Below are 18,706 nucleotides of genomic sequence, written 5' to 3'. Positions count from 1 at the left end.
GGCAGAAGTTCTGTTCTTCATCCCGATGGCTAATGGATAACAGTCTAGATCAGCGGATACAAAATCCAGTTATTATTTTCCTAAATTCTGTGTTTTTCACTGTATTTTTTTTTTTAATCCATTCTAAAGTCCAGGTTTGATTGAAAACATTTAAATAAATAACAATGTATTATAAACAAAATTCATGAAATTGTAACAATTTAATAATGTATTGTTTTTAAAAATAATAGTTGCATATAAAAAAAATTCGATTCTGTATTTTATTGTTGAATATATATTTATTTTCAAAAATGGTGGTAATGAAAGAGAACATAAAACTAACAACTGAATTAAATTTAAAAGTAATTTTCAAATGTCATCAAATGAAATTTGAAAAATTCCTTTGTTTAGTTTGTTTTTGTGCTGAATAACAGGTATTCCCAAAAAAAAAGTTTTAATAAACTGTATTATTATTATTATCTTTTATTATTTTTTGAGCTGATTCTACAGGATAATAGGAATATATATATTTTTTAATATAAGCTTTAAAGCAAGTTAAGCTTTAAAACTTTTATTTTGTCAGGTTTGTTATATGCAGACTTCATATTAAATAGCAGTCGTTTTTCCAGTTTAATATTCACATGCATATCATTTTGCAATTTGAATTATTTCAGCAGGAATTAATTTTCCAAGATTTCCAAATTCTGTGACATTCCTTGTCATAGAGTACAGCACATTCCATTTTTACGATTGGATCCCGCGATTTCAGTCTTTTTAAAAAATACGTTTGCTGTGATTTACTGGATGATATAAGGGACAATTATTTTAGAATTTTTTTATTTATTTATTTATTTTTTTTGTCTGCAAAATTTTTACCCAGTAAAATATTTTAGATCTTGGCCTAACTAGAAAAGTGCATTTTGATTATTAAAACCCTGGCGTTTAAAGATTTTATACATTTTTCATGATCTTTCCGGCTCTGAAAGTCACACTTTTAAAAGACTTTTGAGGGTTTGAAATTAAAATAAGTAATATTTGAGTACTTTTTGCTCGTTATCTAGTGTGTTTTGTACAGCTTTAGTAGTTCATTGTCGCTGTTTCTGTTCAAACCTTGCTGACAAAAAAGAATTGTGTACAGAATTCCTATTGAAATTTCTATCATAATTTGGGCTCAATCCTAATTAGTCTGTTTAAAAAAAGCCGTTTTCAGACGGCTGCGGCGAATTCTTCTGAGAAAGAACTGATCAGTGGATTTCATTTCATGTCATCGAATATTTAAAAGATACAAGACTTTTGTTTCAGACACTTAATAGTAAGTAAATGAGATGTGATTGGGCACAGCTGTATTCAGCTTGTAATACATGTGCACTTTAGTTTGAAGCACTTACTGTAGTTCACTGGGAGAATTGCACATTCTGCTTTGGGACAAAATCATTGCTCCATGACAGAAGAAACTAATTTCTATTTCATATCAGTTTAACTTATTTATTTTCAGCTAGTTGCAATGCAACATTTTTTAAATAACTAAAACTAAAACTGGAATAAAAACATTTTTTTAAAATAAAATATATACAAATGTATTACATATAAATATTTAACAAAAAAACAATAAAAACTACAAAATAATAAAATAACTAAAACTTTAAAATTGAAATGAAAACATAAAATCAAAACTAATTTAAAGTATTAATAAAATCTGATACTTAAAAAAAAACTTACTGTTTAGCTTTTATTTTTGTATTTTTAGTTTTAGTGATTTTGTTAGTAAATATTTCTCTTTAGTTTAAATTATTTTTTTGGTTCTTTAACATAAAGTTATTTTATTTCAATTATAGGGAACATTTCTAATTTTTGATTATGTTTATTTTAATGTATTATTTATTTATTTCAGCTTTATTTAAATAAACATTTTTAAAAATAGGTTTAGTTTTATTTAACAATAACACTGTTTTGAGCTATAAATTCATTGCATGCAGTAAAGACAGCTTGTTTCAGTGATGATTAATTGTGTGTGTGTGTGTGTGTGTGTGTGTGTGTGTGTGTGTGTGTGTGTGTGTGTGTGTGTTCAGCACCAGAACATGAGCTGTGTGTTCAGTGTTGCCATGGGCTCCTGTGTCAGTGCAGTATTACAGAAGCACATCAATGTTCAGACGTCCACATCCAGCTCGTGTGTGTTTACCCAGCGCCAGCTGCTCGTGTGTTACTATACGATTGAGAAGGGTTTCTGTGGGTGGCTCTAGCTGGTTGCTAGGTACTGGGTATAGTAGTTGCTAGGGATATAATTATAGTTGTTTTTATAATGCTTCTGAAAGAGACTCTTTTTTTTCTCACCAAAGCTGCATTTTTTTGAGTAAAAATACAATAAAAAATATTAAATTATGAAATATTATTACAATTTAATATAACTGTTTTCTATGTGAATACATAATAAACTGTAATTTATTTCTGTGATGCAAAGCTGATTTTCCAGCATCATTCCTCCAGTCTTCAGTGTCACATGATCTTCAGAAATCAGAATAATATGATGATTTACTGCTCAAGAAACATTTCAGATTATTATCAATGTTGAAAACATTTATTTTTCAGGATTCAGATTTTTTTCAAGATTCTTGGATGAATAGAAAGTTCAAAAGAATATAGAAATGACACTGTAAATGTCTTTACTTTAATGGGTCATAGCATGAAAAACATTTGAATGTTTTTGAGCGACAGTAATAGTGATGCTTAAACGCTGCTGACTCGGAGACTGAGGCGTCTTCAATCAATCAATTAAAAGGACTTTTTTAAAAGCATTTTTATTGTTCTTTTGTGTATGAGCAATTATCATTATTTGTGATATGAGACGGACCCCTCACTTCATGATGAAGCTCAGACAGACGGTCTAAGAGCAGCAGGAGTCGGTGTGATCCTAGTCGTGATGCGTGTGGCTCATCATCTGCTTTACATAAGGCTTACGTAACGAACGTCTGAGTCTCGTGGAGCGCAGGAGACGCTCTTCCAGCTGTTGAGATCAGAGAACATGCATCACATCACATAAGCTGATTATCATCAGCAGCAGAACCCGCTCGGAGAACCTCACTGTAGTCACTGCTTTCTCGTGAGATTATGGCGTTCCCAGGTATGTTTCGGTTAATGTGCGTTTTGTCTCAGATGTTTCTGCTAAGATAGAGATACGAGTATAAAGCTGTGAAAGTGTTTGGAGTTGGATGAGATATTCTGAGAAGTAGGAGCCTCGGGCAAATGTCTCTCCATTTAATCTCAACATTTCAAGACAAACACTTCAGATATTAAATAACTCATTTTTATTAGATTTTTTACATTTTTCATTTTCCTGTGGGTTTGAATTGATGCAATGAGAAAAGTGTTTTGAATGTTTTCGAAAGAAGTTTCTTCTGCTCATCAAGCCTGCATTTATTTGAACAAAAATAAAGAAAAAACAGCAATATTGTGAAATATTATTACAATTTAAAATAATTGTTTTTAAATGTATTATACTTTAAATGATCATTTATTTCTGTGATGCAAAGCTGAATTATTCGGATCATTATCACATGATCCTTTAGAAATCATTCTAATATGATGATTCATTATCAAAGTTGGAAACAGTTCTGCTGCTTAATATTTTTTCAGAACATGTGATACTTTTTTAGGATACTTTGATCAATAAAAAAAGAAGCTATGTTTTTAAAATATTACTATTTTGTAATAACAATATACACTACTGGTCAGTCATTTGGGATCAGTAATTTTTTTCATCTTCTTTTTTTAAATAAAATCAATACTTTTATTCAGCAAGGATGTGTTAAATTGATAAAAAGTTATAGTAAAGAAAATATATTATTAGATTTTTATTTTTATTTTGAATAAATGCAGTTTTTTTTAACTTTTCTTCATTAAATATATGAGACAGCAGAACTGTTTCCAACACTCATAATAAATCAGAATATTAGAATGATTTCTAAATGATCATGTGATCGACTGATGTTACATGTGACACTGAAGGCTGGAGGAATGATGCTGAAAATTCAGCTTTGCATCACAGGAATAAATTATTTTATTAACGTATATTTTCAAATAAAATTGATCAAATAAATGCAGGCTTGATGAGCAGAAGAAACTTCTTTCAAAAACATTAAAAATAGTAATGTTTCCAAAGTTTTGGTCTGTACTGTATATATAATTATTATTTTTTTTGAATTTAGTTTTTATTCTAGAAGCTTTGTTTTAAACATGTCTCCTCAAAAAAATCTGAGCAAAGTTTGAAGTATTAAAAGAGGAGCATTATGCTTTGCATTATATTTCTTTGCTTCACATTTCTTGGTGAAACAGCTGAGATGTCAATGAGATCTGACTCCATACAGGTGTGTTTGTTTTCTGTACTTTTGACTTTATAAACTCAGTCTGATGTTGTATGGCAGTGATCTTAGAGACACAGGGTCCTAGATGTCATCAGATTGTTAAGATAATGATAACGCAGTTGTGTGTATCGGCCAGGTGTGTCACTGAAGATGAGTGGACTGAATTAGTGCAGTGATGTGTCAGATGCCTTTTCTGCCGCTCAGAAAGACGAGAGCATCACTGACCTGATTGAAAATATAATTTTTCAGATTACTCACACAGACAGAGTTGTGCCAGTTGTTCAGGGGATGATGATTAAATGGGACGGGACAGCAGGAACCTCTGAGCACGTGCAGACGCTGTAAATCTGTCCCGACAGTTCAAACCAGGGCTGACTGAGAGAAAACGTCTGTGTTTTTGGCCTATATACAGTATCTACAGGTGCTGGTCATATAATTACAATATCATCAAAAAGTTGATTTATTTCACTTATTCCATTCAAAAAGTGAAACTTGTATATTATAATCATTCATTACACACAGACTGAAATATTTCAAATGTTTATTTCGTTTATTTTGATGATTATAACTGACAACTAAGGAAAATTAGAATATTACTTAAGACCAATACAAAGAAAGGAATTTTAGAAATCTTGGCCAACATAGATTTTCTATGGGGTTAAGGTCAGGCGAGTTTGCTGGCCAATTAAGAACAGGGATACCATGGTCCTTAAACCAGGTACTGGAAGCTTTGGCACCGTGTGCAGGTCCATAAAGTTGGTCAGCAGCAGGAAGCATGAAGTGCTCTAAAACTTCCTGGTATACGGCTGTGTTGACCTTTGACCTCAGAAAACACAGTGGACCAACACCAGCAGATGACATGACACCCCAAACCATCACTGACTGTGGAAACTTTACACTGGACCTCAAGCAACGTGGATTGTGTGCCTCTCCTCTCTTCCTTCAGATTCTGGGACCCTGATTTCAAAAGGAAATGCTAAATTTACTTTCATCAGAGAACATAACTGTGGACCACTCAGCAGCAGTCCAGTCCTTTTTGTCTTTAGACGCTTCTGACGCTGTCTGTTGTTCAAGAGTGGCTTGACACAGGGAATGTGAAGCTGAAACCCATGTCTTGCATACGTCTGTGTGTAGAGGTTCTTGAAGCACTGACTCCAGCTGCAGTCCACTTTTTGTGAATCTCCCCCACATTTTTGAATGGGTTTTGTTTCACAATCCTCTCCAGGGTGCAGTTATCCCTATTATTTGTACACCTTTTCGACCACATCTTTTCCTTCCCTTCACCTCTCTATTAATGTGCTTAGACACAGATCTCTGTGAACAGCAAGCCTCTTCTGCAATGACCTTTTGTGTCTTGCCCCCCTCGTGCATGATGTCAATGGTCGTCTTTTGGACAACAGTCAAGTCAGCAGTCTTCCCCATGATTGTGTAGCCTACAGAACTAGACTGACAGACCATTTAAAGGCCTTTGCAGGTGTTTTGAATTAGGGCATCACTATGCAGTTGTTAGGGTGTTTTTGCCAGTGCTCTGTTAAGGGGTTGCTATGGTATCTGTTTGGTTGCTAGGGTGTTGCTTGGGTGTTTTGTGTGATTGCTAGGGCATCACAATGCATTTTTTATGGTGTTTTTGCCAGTGCTTTGTTAAGGGGTTGCTATGGTATCTGTTTGGTTGCCAGGGTGTTTTGTGTGGTTGCTAGGGTATCACTCTGCATTTTCTAGGGTGTTTTTTTCAGTGCTTTGTTAAGGGGTTGCTATGGTATCTGTTTGGTTGCCAGGGTGTTTTGTGTGGTTGCTAGGTTATCACTATGCATTTTTTAGGGTGTTTTTGCCAGTGCTTTGTTAAGGGGTTGCTATGGTATCTGTTTGGTTGCCAGGGTGTTGCTTGGGTGTTTTGGGTGGTTGCTAGGGTATCACTCTGCATTTTCTAGGGTGTTTTTTTCAGTGCTTTGTTAAGGGGTTGCTATGGTATCTGTTTGGTTGATAGGGTGTTTTCGGTGGTTGCTAGGGTATCACTCTGCATTTTTTAGGGTGTTTTGCCAGTGCTTTGTTAAGGGGTTGCTATGGTATCTGTTTGGTTGATAGGGTGTTTTCGGTGGTTGCTAGGGTATCACTCTGCATTTTTTAGGGTGTTTTTGTCAGTGCTTTGTTAAGGGGTTGCTATGGTATCTGTTTGGTTGCCAGGGTGTTTTGTGTGGTTGCTAGGGTATCACTCTGCATTTTCTAGGGTGTTTTGCCAGTGCTTTGTTAAGGGGTTGCTATGGTATCTGTTTGGTTGATAGGGTGTTTTCGGTGGTTGCTAGGGTATCACTCTGCATTTTTTAGGGTGTTTTTGTCAGTGCTTTGTTAAGGGGTTGCTATGGTATCTGTTTGGTTGCCAGGGTGTTTTGTGTGGTTGCTAGGGTATCACTCTGCATTTTCTAGGGTGTTTTGCCAGTGCTTTGTTAAGGGGTTGCTATGGTATCTGTTTGGTTGATAGGGTGTTTTCGGTGGTTGCTAGGGTATCACTCTGCATTTTTTAGGGTGTTTTTGTCAGTGCTTTGTTAAGGGGTTGCTATGGTATCTGTTTGGTTGCCAGGGTGTTTTGTGTGGTTGCTAGGGTATCACTATGCATTTTTTAGGGTGTTTTGCCAGTGCTTTGTTAAGGGGTTGCTATGGTATCTGTTTGGTTGCTAGGGTGTTGCTTGGGTGTTTTGGGTGGTTGCTAGGGCATCACTATGAATTTTTAGGGTGTTTTTGCTAGTGCTTTAACTGGGTTGCTAGTTTGTTACTAGCGTGATTTAGGTGGTTGCTAGGACATCACTATGCGGTTGTTAGGGCGTTTTTGCCTGTGCTTTGTTAAGGGGTTGCTGTGGTTTTCTGTTTGGTTACTAGGGTGTTTTGGGTGGTTGCTAGGGCATCACTATGCAGTCGCTAGGGTTCATGCTACAGGATGAGTTGCAAACCTTCTCCTTCAGTGCCGTATCTGTGATTTTACTGTTGGATTCAAGCATGATTTTGTCAAGCGCATGAGCGTGTGCATCTGAGGTTGTAAACACTAGTTGCGTAAAAGCAAGATCTGAAGGCCGGAGCTTTATTTAGCATCTCCTCAGCCGCAGATCAGTGTCTCCTCCAGAACAACTCACTGACATCAGAATATAAACACAGGCAGTGATACGAGCGATAAGAAAGAAGAAGGTTCAGCTGCTGTTCTTCACACATGCAGCATCTCTGATGTTATTGCTCAGATCTAGCTCAGGAGACTCAGTTATGGGTCATTTAAAGAACAACATGGTCTCCTAAACTTCCTTTGGAGACCTAAAGAGAACAAAGCTATAAAATGAATGTGAAGCAGCTCATATCATTTGAGCTTGGATGAATTAGGTGAGAAATCTGTGAGATAATATCATGATCTGTGACTTTTGATTGCAGACTTTGGTACCTTAGCAAATCTGAGCAGAGTTTCAGACGTTATCAATACATTTTCTGAATGCAGATGGCCATCAAATCCATGAAGTGCTCAATATTTTTTATTTTAAAAATGTCACATTGTTATTTTATATATTTTTTACAATTTTAACATATTAATACCATGCAGTGTTATTGCACTATTAGTTGTATACTGTTATAATATTTCATTTAGTTTCAAATTGTATTTAATCTTATTTTATATTTTAAGTTTAGTTTAGTTTACATTTTAACTATTTTGGCATTTGCTTGCTCTTGTCATTTTCATTTTCTTTCAGTTTTAGTAATTTACCTTAATCTTATTTATTTCAGCCAAGGTAGCATTAAGCTATTCATCTCATATTTATATTTTATTTTATTTTATTTCAGCTTTATTTCAATTGAAATAAATTATATGTACATATATATATGTATTTAGTGTCTTGTGAATACTTTCCACGGATATCATGGGTATTTAGAAACACATTCAACACGATTCATCATTGATTGTGAGACTGCTTAGATACAGTTTCAGCTTCATTCAGTGGTTGTTTGTCTCCGATCCGAAGTCAGAAGGCTTTTGTTGTGTGATTAAATGTTTTATTTGGCTGTGGTTTAAAGTGCCCTTGATTTATCGGTGTGTGTGAAGCTCAAATCAGGACATGCTCGTTTCACATTGCTATTATTCTTGTTCTTGTTCTGAAATCATTCTATCACTGATTGTCTTTGAGACACTGTGAGTCGTTCCCGGTTGTCTTTCCTGTCGTTCTGTGTCCCTGTCCTTGGCACATGGGCTTTTCCTAGTCTTAGTCTTATCCACCGGTGGGCAGAAGCCGGCCGTAATCTCTGCGTCTGATTGGCCGCCGCTCGCGTCCAGGTGACCGGAGAGATTCACGGCAGCAGATTAGTTCCTGCTGTCAATCCCATCGAGCTTCTCCCGAAACGAGCGAGGGACTCCTGTGACATCAGAGGTCTGTATTTATGACTTTTATACCTTCATGCATGTGCGAACTCTATCAACACCTCTTAGATTAAGAACAGGCTCACAAGATCAGCATTTAGGGTTCTCAGTCTCGAGTGTGTTTAGGATGCATCTGAAGACAGTTCGAACACAAATCTTTTATGCGCATTAGTTTGACATCCACTCGGTTCATTATGTTGTCTCTGTATCCTCGAGGCTCACATCAGTCGTTATATGTTCATAAAGTGTCTCTTTAATTAATCACCTCCAGCGCCGGGATGAAATCTGTCAGGTTCTCCAGAGAACCGAACCAAACCATCTGTCTCCATCAGAAAACTGCAGTCCTGGAAAACTGTGAGAATGTGATTATTCAAGGTCTGTTTTCTTGTGTTGAAGTATGGTTTCTGAACTGAATGTTGACTGATGAGCGACTGAAATGACTTGTGTTCTCTGGTTTTGGTGACTGTGTGTTAATACAGAGCCTCTGGTGATGGACTGACTCTAATGCGTTCAGACAAGTTTGTGGCCTGACCTGCAGCCGGCTCTGTTGTTTTTTTCCTGATGTTTCAGGGTTGAGCTGATTCTGTTGCTGAGGCAGAAATCACTGGTCTTTATTTAGTTACAGAAGCTGCATATATAGAGGCTTCGGTGTCAGAACGTTCATTTATTTCAGATTTACATTCAATTTAGAAAACAGTGGCATTAAACTGCAAAATAATCAATTTATAATCAATGCATTTTTCTTTTTTTTTTTTTTTTTTTTTTTTTAATGTTTTAACAATCTTTACTTTTTATAATTTTCTTGCACCTATTTTTTTAGCAAAATAAAATAAAGTTAAACTACAATTTGTGTTACTGTTAAACCTCCAAAAAACATTTTTTAAATGTTTTCTAAAATTATAGAGTCATAATAATTGTTAGTTTTTTTTTTTTTTTTTTTTTTAGCATAAAAATCTTGCATATGTATGATTACTATAGGTCTATTTTGTTTCTTGTTTTAAGCATAAAAATCTTTAAATTCATTAATTTCCTTTTTTTTTTTTGCATTGCATTACATGAAAACAAGATCAAATTTCATTTAAAATGTTTAAATAAATGATGAAATGATGTAATTACGATGCACAATATCTTATCTACAATATGTTACTATAATTGCTTTGGTTTTATGGATGTCTCATCATATTCAGAATATAATTTAAATCATAAATACATGTCATAGATTCAGGAAGGCCACATGTGCATATATAATTTGTCTTAAAAAATAAAATTAAAAAGGTAATTGTGACTTCTTAACTCGCAATTTTAACTTTTTTCTCTGAATTCTTAGAATCTTCCAGTTCAGATTTTGTTCCTCAGAACTGAGTTTATATCTCAGAATTTTGAGAAACAATTTGCTGTTACCATTTTATTATTATTTAATTTAAAGGACAAACAAGTTTCTGTATAATTCCCTTCAAAATGACACATTAAGACAAAATAAAATTACAGAAATATTCTTAAGCCTTTTACACTGTTTGAAGGAGATTGATATAAATTGACTATGATTTTATGGTTTTAAGTATGTAATATATATATATATACGCGGGTCTCTTCAGGTCAGACACAAGCCTGACATTTCTCTTTTCATAAATCCTAAGCCCTTTTTTAAAGCTGTTGTTCTTGGCATTAACCGTTATCTGCTGTCTGCATTGCATTCTGTGATTTAGATTTGACGACTCATGTCATATTTCAGGAGATAAAACCCTGCGCTTCAACAGAAGTTCAGACTCCACATTTTCTGGTAAAGTGTGAAAGTGTAGTAGCACTCTCAGTAAATTCCTGGCGAGGATGTTTTGTCCGTGTTTGTGAAGTGTGTGCGAGAGGCAGAAGTGAGTTTCTCAGCATATTTGGCTGTGTTTCTGTCTCTCGCAGAGTCACATGTCATGCGTTTCCTCGGCTCTCATTATCTGCTCCTCAAGCACATGCGCCTCCACGAGAGACCGCCAACAATACTGCATCTGCTCCCGACACACACACACACACACACGCACACACACAAACACTCCTAAAGCTCTACAAGATCTCACAAAATCTGTCAAGAACATGTCCAGTTTAATAAGATCATATATTTTGCTTGAAAAAAAATAAAACCTTTTTTAGATTGTTTGCATTGTGACAATTAAATATATTTACCTGGAAAAAGTAATGATGTGTTATTTAAATAGTAAGTATTTATGCATCTTAGCAGTAATTTATGTTAGTAATTTCAATATGCCTTTAATTAAATACATGAAAGTAGAGAAAAAATACGTGCTTTCATGTTATTTTTAGCACACACACACACACACACACACTCATATATATATATATTACACTGTAACATTATTTTCATGACATTTAAGCGCATTTATTGTCCTAAAATAAGCTTAATTTTCTTTGTGCAATGATTTTTTTTAATTGTGCAAAATGTTTAATTAATATATATATATATATATATATATATATATATATATATATATATATATATATATATATATATATATATATATATTTATATATAATGAAAATACATGAAAAAATAGAAAACAAAATTATATCAAGCTTATTTTAGGACAAATATATTTATTACACACACACACATACACACACACACACACACACACACACACATATATATATATATATATATATATATTACACTGTAACATTATTTTTATGCAAAAATATACTTTTTAATTTATACACAAACATAATAATAAAAAAGCTTACTTTTCTTCATAGAAAATGTATATTTTTATTTAATATCTTTTGATTGTGAGCTTAAAAATATGACCTGGACATGTGTTGATGAGATTCATCCGTGTCCCGGGATGAAATGATGACTTTTTTCAGCGCTGCATTGCTGCTCTAATTCCCCGTTATTAAATAGTCTCGCTCCTCTCGGGTGTAAAGCAGGTCAGGTCTCATTTGCGTTCTGTTTTCTTGCCTTAATTCCGCGCCGGCACGTGCAGAGGAATGATTGACAGGTTTACATGTCTGTAGCTCCGCCCCCTCCCCTTGAATTCAGTGACACAGAAACATGTGCAAGAGAAACGCAGTGTGAATGACTGCGAGGCAGCACAGAGCTGCAGACTCCTGCTGTTTGTCCTTGAAATGTTATTCACACATTAACCAGTGTGTGTTCAGATTAAAATACTCTTCATAATAGTTTTGCAGTGTGTGTGTGTGTGTTTCTGTTTTCTGTATACATGCAGTATTTACACAAAGATTGCATACACATTTTAAATGACCATATTTATTTCAATGAATCAGATGTGCAGTTTAATGAGGTCATGTGATGCATACTGTTGCAAAGTAGTATGTTGCATTGATTGCATGCTCATGTTTGCACTTTCTCACAGATATAGACTTTTATTAGGCTTTTCTTTTATTCTTTTATTACCGAAGACATTTTTTACAAATAATCTGCATTCATCATAATGTGTCTTTCTTGCTCTGTCATTTCAGACGCTGCTCTCAAGAAGACCTGCATAACCGAGGTCAAGCATCATTTATTATCCGTATATCATTAATTTTGGTCTTACAACTCCAGTGTTACTTGATGCAGTCTTGAGAAGAGTTAAATGTTCAAGTGTTTGGAGAATGTTATTGATCTGAGGTTTCAGAAATTGACATTTAAAGGAATAGTTCATGCAAAAAAGAAATGTACTTTTGAGTAAGAAAGATACTGTAGCAGCTCATAATTCGGACGATCAGATCTCCATTGAATCTCTTTGCTGTCTATGAAAAGCAACTGAGTTTGTGATTTTTCTGCTTCTCAGATGCCATCTTCCTCGTATCACTCCAGCTCTGGCCTTGAGAAGAAGATCGGTCACAGACGGGTCGATGCGTCCGGTGAAACCACCTACAAGAAGGTGCGTCATTTTCGTCAATTTCAATCACAATATCAGTCATCTTTTACCTCAGGCTGCTGATATATACAGCGCGGTCCAAAAGCATCCATGATGGGCATCTAGGTTTTCTTTTTTTAAATCCTGGAAATCATCAGACATTTTGACTTAATTGCACATTGTATATACACAAATATATGATATGACTTGATTTATGGACAGCTAATGATACATTAACATTACTAGACTTAAAAAAAACAATCATTATACACATTAGTTTCAGTAAATGTAAACATTACTGTGCATTGTTTATTGACAAAGATGTCACACACAAAGGGAACATGACATTTTAGTTATTAGTGGTGGTAATCTAAAAATACTCCAAATATTAGGCAATAAATTGGTTTATTATGAAGGAAAAAAATTATATATATATATTTTATATTTATGAATTTATTCATAAGATTATTGTTTCATATTTTTATATATTTATTATATTATATTTTTAATTATAAAATACATTTTATATATATTTTATATGAGAATGTTATTGATTTATTAAATTGTATGTTGTAAAAAATTGTTAAAAAATATTATATATTTTTTTACAATTAATATTTATTAAAATATTTTTACGTACTAATAAACAGCCAATATGCATGTTATATGCATGCTATTAAGCAACTAATTAATAGTGAGGACTGATCCTTTAAATGAAGTGTTGCCAAATATATAACATTTTTATAAACGTTTTTCTGTTTGGAGCTTTGTATCTGTCTTCATGCTGTTATGCAGTCATCGTATGTCAGGGGCGCAGGGTGTGTTTAACTGCTGTCAGAGGGTCAGAAGTGTTCTTGTGTCTTGTGTGTCGACAGACGACCTCGTCTGCCTTGAAAGGAGCCATTCAGCTGGGGATCGGCTACACCGTGGGTAACCTGAGCTCCAAACCCGAGCGCGACGTCCTCATGCAAGACTTCTACGTGGTGGAGAGCATCTTCTTCCCCAGGTCTGTACAGTATGTGAGATATCTGCAGCACCAGAAATCATTAAATCCATCAGTTCATATAGTCTCACTTCCTCAGCTGGTGCTGTTTACTAAAACAAGCTAAACTATTGCATTGGTCTTCATTAAAATCAAGCACTTACACTAACAAACACAGAATGTGTTCTATTTTATATTTGTATATACAGTACAGACCAAAAGTTTGGAAACATTACTATTCTTAATGTTTTTGAAAGAAGTTTCTTCTGCTCATCAAGCCTGCATTTATTTGATCAAAATACAGAAAAAACTGTAATATTGTGAAATATTATTACAACTTAAAATAATAGTTTTCTATTTGAATATACTTTTAAAAAAAAATTTATTCCTGTGATGCAAAGCTGAATTTTCAGCATCATTCCTCCAGCCTTCAGTGTCACATGTAACATCAGTCGATCACATGATCATTTAGAAATCATTCTAATATTCTGATTTATTATGAGTGTTGGAAACAGTTCTGCTGTCTGATATATTTGATCAATAAAAGGTTCAAAAGAGCTGCATTTATTCAAAATAAAAATAAAAAATCTAATAATATATTTTCTTTTCTATCACTTTTTATCAATTTAACACATCCTTGCTGAATAAAAGTATTGATTTAAAAAAAAAATTACTGACCCCAAATTACTGACCAGTAGTGTATATTGTTATTACAAAATATTTAGATTTTAAAAACATAGCTTCTTTTTTTTTTAGTTTTTTTTAAGTATCCTAAAAAAGTATCACATGTTCTGAAAAATATTAAGCAGCAGAACGTTTTCCAGCTTTGATAATGAATCATCATATTAGAATGATTTCTAAAGGATCATGTGATAATGATCCGAAAAATTCAGCTTTGCATCACAGAAATAAATGATCATTTAAAGTATAATAAATTTAAAAACAATTATTTTAAATTGTAATAATATATCACAATATAATTTTTTTCTGTATTTTTGATCAAATAAATGCAGGCTTGATGAGCAGAAGAAACTTCTTTCAAAAACATTAAAAATAGTAATGTTTCCAAACTTTTGGTCTGTACTGTATGTATATATATGAAGAATGAAGAATGAAGACTTACAAATCTTAATGATATATATATATCAGTAAGATTTGTAAGTCTTCATTCTGTGGTTGCATTTATTGGATTAGTAATTCAGAAAATATACAGAAATATTATTGCAATTTTAAAAACTGGTTTTCTGTTTTAATATCTGTTAAAATGTAATTTATTTCTGTGATTTGCAGCTTGGAACATACTTACAACATACTTACAATGTTGATCATCAGTCAGTTAGATCATCCAGATTTGATGTGCGTCTCTCTCTCTGTCTCTCTCTCTCTCTCTCTCTCTCTCTCAGTGAAGGCAGTAATCTGACTCCGGCACATCACTATCCAGACTTCAGGTTTAAAACGTATGCTCCGGTGGCGTTCCGCTACTTCAGAGAGCTCTTCGGGATTCGACCGGACGACTATCTGGTGAGACACAGAGCCTTCAAACACTGGCTGTCATTTACTAATAACTGTGTTATTCCAACTGCTGTAACTATTTACATGTAATTGTGTAACAAATGTAATCCATCACAGTTACTGGGGAAAAAAATAACAATTACATCTAAATCCGTCCGACTGCCACATGCTTAAATATGAGACACCAGTGATTCAGGAGTTTATGACACAGAACGTCTAGGTTACGTATTTAACCCTCGTTCCCTGAAGGAGGGAAAGGAGACGTTACGTCAGAAAGAGACTGATGAATGGGGTCTCGCTCGAGTGCCCAATCACCTTGGAGTGGTAACAAAACGAGCCAATGGTTCACACTGTACCTTGGTCTGCGCGACTTGCATCGTGAGCTCCACCCCGTTGTGTGGGTATATAAGGAGCAGTGCAAGACTTGCATTCAAGTCTTCGCTAAGGAGCCGAGACCAGTGAACCGGCCGTTCAGCGGAACAGCAATGTGGCAAAGGGATGTAACGTCTCCGTTCCCTTCTTCAGGGAACGAGGATTACATACGTAACCTAGACATTCCCTTTCAGTCTCTCACGTTCAATGCTTCCTTACAAAACGCCACTTGGCTGTCTTCCAGTGACCCGTTTGAGCGATAGTACTCTGTCTTAAGGCCGACACAAGTTAGGGCCTATACCTGACACAGAATGCACTCGGTAGCATAATCCAGCTAGACATATGCTAGCAGTGCTGCCTGCTCATAGGAGGACTTACACAGGCAGGTATCAACTGAGAGGTGATACACATGAACTCAAAGGTACCCAGCCCGCAGGGTGGAAGTTTCAACGACAGAGCTGGCAAGCTGCTTGTCAAGGGAAAGACACATGCTACTATGAAGCGGAGGGGCAGCGCTTGCAAGTTCACCACCTGATCTTTAAAAGGAGTGGTGGGAACTTTGGACACACATCCAGGCCAGGGTCTCAAGATAACGTGAGAGTTGGCCGGCCCAAATTCCAGGCACGCTTCATCAACTGAAAAGTCAGGAGTGTAGTTTTCAATGATAACATTTTTTGCTGTACTGAGAGCAAGGGTTTGAAGGGAAACCCTGAAGAAAGGAAAGCACTGACCCAATCGGGCATCTCCAGGGGCCTTCACCACATGAAGAACACCAAGTGATGAAGAGTTTCCACTTCAAAGCATAGGCATGTCTGGTAGACAAAGCTCTAGCCGAAGTGATGGTAGCTACCACCTGAGGTGGCGAGGTACCTAAACCTTCAATGGCTCATCCAGAACCCACACATATAGGTTCCAAAGATTGGGACACGGGTGCCAGAGGATGCCCCATCTCTGAGAAAGAAGAAAGAAGTCCTTCTTCAGAGGAATTGGCTTGGGAAGGGCTGTCGAGAGGAGTACAAGTTCGGGGAACCAGGGCCAAAAAGGCGCAAGCATGAGGACCTGTTCCTTTTCCTCCCCATTCTTGCACAACGTCTGTGCTAGAAGGCTCACTGGCAGAAATGCATACTTGCGCAGGTCCAGGGGTCAGCTGTGCAACAGAGCATCTGTGCCAAGGGTGCCCTTGGTCAGGGAGTAAAACAACTGGCAGTAGGAATTTTCTGGAGAGGCAAACAAGTCTACCTGAGCGTCTTCGAAGCATTCCCAAATCAGTTGAACTGACTGGGGGTGGAGTTTCCATTCCCTGGGGCGAGACTGCTGACATGAAAGCTTGGGATTGAGCCTGCAAGGGATGTGAATGGCACAAAGTAACCTTCGTCGCCTGGAGAGCAAGGTCGGTAGCAGTGCACACCTCCTGCAAATCCTCTGGGTCAGCAATGCCCTCGTGCAGCCCTTTAAGCACCTTGGCCTGGTAGATCTGAAGGGTGGTCATGGCGTGAAGGGCAGTAGCGGCCTGACCCGCAGCTCTGTAAGCCCTGGCCACAAGCGTGGATGAGAACTTACAGGCCTTGGGGGGAAGCTTGGGATCACCACGAAGGTGCTCTGAGGACAAAATTGCATCGGAACAGAACGCCCCTTGGCTGCTCCGCCATCGAGGGTAGTGAAGGATGAGGAAGCACCAGAACGGTTTCGGGCAGTTAAAGGTGCCTTCCATGAACTGGTCACTTCCTGGTCACCACCCAAAGAAGTCCTCCTACAAGAAAAGGAGCTACAATGGGGTGTGGAATAGGGGACTCTATACCTTTTAAGGTAATCAAGTCTTGATCTTAATTCTGAGATGGTCATGTTCCCGCAATGAGAACAGGAGTCATCCACGAATGCAGTCTCAGCGTGCTGAAAGCCCAGACACAGTGATCGTGGCTGTCACGAGGAGCCATATATCGACCGCATCCAGAAACACACGGGTGGAATGAAATCTTTAAAAAGTCGCGAAAACACACAGCTGACTCGCTTGTAAACACTCCGGTGAAACCAGCAAGATATGTGCTCAGCTTGAATGCGAGTTGCTTGCGCTGCTCGTTATATACCCACACAGCGGGGTGGAGCTCGCGATGGAAATCCAACAGACCAAGGTACATTGTGTACCACTGGCTCATTTTGTTACCAGTCAAAGGTGATTGGGCTCTCGGGCGAGACCCCATTCGTCTCTTTCTGACGTAACATTAAATGTGACTGATTGAAAGGGAATAGGACACATGCTTATTCAATAACTCTTTTATTTTCTATATGAGTTTATGCATATGAATTATTATTATTATTTTTATATAAGATTAACTGTTTTTTCCAAGGCATTGTTAGATGCCAGTGTTTCCTGTCATAGCTATAATTTCAAAGCAGTATCATAGCTATTAAACTATTCCTTGTTATGATTGTACATCTGTACTACCGTATTTTCTGGACTATAAGTCACACTTTTCTTCATAGTTTGTCTGGTCCTGTGACTTATAGTCAGGTGCGACTTATTTATCAAAATTAATTTGACATGAACCGAGAGAAATGAACCAAGAGAAAACATTACCGTCTCCAGCCGCCAGAGGGCGCTCTATGCTGCTCAGTTCTCCTGTAGTCTACACTGAAGACATAGAGCGCCCTCTCGTGTTTTCTCTTGGTTCTAAATAAATGCGACTTATAGTCCAGTGCGACTTATATATGTTTTTTTCCTCATCATGACGTATTTTTGGACTGATGCGACTTATACTCAGGTGCGACTTATAGTCCGAAAAATACGGTATTTATCTTTTTAAGCTAAAGTCTGATTCTGTGGTGGTTGTGCTTTAAAATTACTTTTAGTGAGATATTAAATTTTTTCTTTACTACTTTGACACTTCTGACTCTGTATATGTCTGTCTGTGTGTTTATCAGACGTCTATCACTCTAGAATCCATGTTTTATTTGGTTTCATGTGGACTAGAATGTTTGCGTGTTTTTCTACATGTCCAGTCACGTTTGTGTCTGTGTGTACAGATCTTGTTTTATGGCTTTAAAGCATAACAGGAAGGTTAATGTGTAATTATGATATGACATCGTCTGGAGCTAAAGTGAACCTAAAACCTTTTAGGTGTGTGTGTGCGTGTGTGTGTGTGTGTGTGGAAGCACTTAGACACTTTATATGCCCCCACACACACACACACACTACCTGAGACAGATGGTGATTACCACACTAATCACACTAATACTTTCCTTTTTAAGCACT

At 36.3% G+C, this 18,706-nt stretch overlaps 1 protein-coding gene across 6 annotated transcripts in view; it reads left to right on the top strand.

The window, feature by feature from the left end:
* Positions 1 to 18,706, top strand: part of LOC127938287 (phosphatidylinositol 4-phosphate 5-kinase type-1 gamma) — a 44,036-nt gene that overhangs the window by 3,150 nt on the left and 22,180 nt on the right. For 4 of the 6 annotated variants that reach the window (XM_052534792.1, XM_052534802.1, XM_052534810.1 and 1 more), the window contains exons 2-5: positions 12,208 to 12,239; positions 12,522 to 12,614; positions 13,466 to 13,596; positions 14,976 to 15,093. In XM_052534792.1, the coding sequence (XP_052390752.1) occupies positions 12,208 to 12,239; positions 12,522 to 12,614; positions 13,466 to 13,596; positions 14,976 to 15,093 (374 nt within the window). Of the gene's footprint in view, positions 1 to 2,920; positions 3,098 to 8,657; positions 8,732 to 12,207; positions 12,240 to 12,521; positions 12,615 to 13,465; positions 13,597 to 14,975; positions 15,094 to 18,706 lie in introns of those variants that run through there. The other 2 variants (XM_052534817.1, XM_052534827.1) reach the window with 2 other exon arrangements.

Source organism: Carassius gibelio, chromosome A2, assembly GCF_023724105.1.
Source record: "Carassius gibelio isolate Cgi1373 ecotype wild population from Czech Republic chromosome A2, carGib1.2-hapl.c, whole genome shotgun sequence".
Classification (NCBI taxonomy): Eukaryota; Metazoa; Chordata; class Actinopteri; order Cypriniformes; family Cyprinidae; genus Carassius; species Carassius gibelio.
This window is presented reverse-complemented; position numbering and strand designations above follow the sequence as displayed.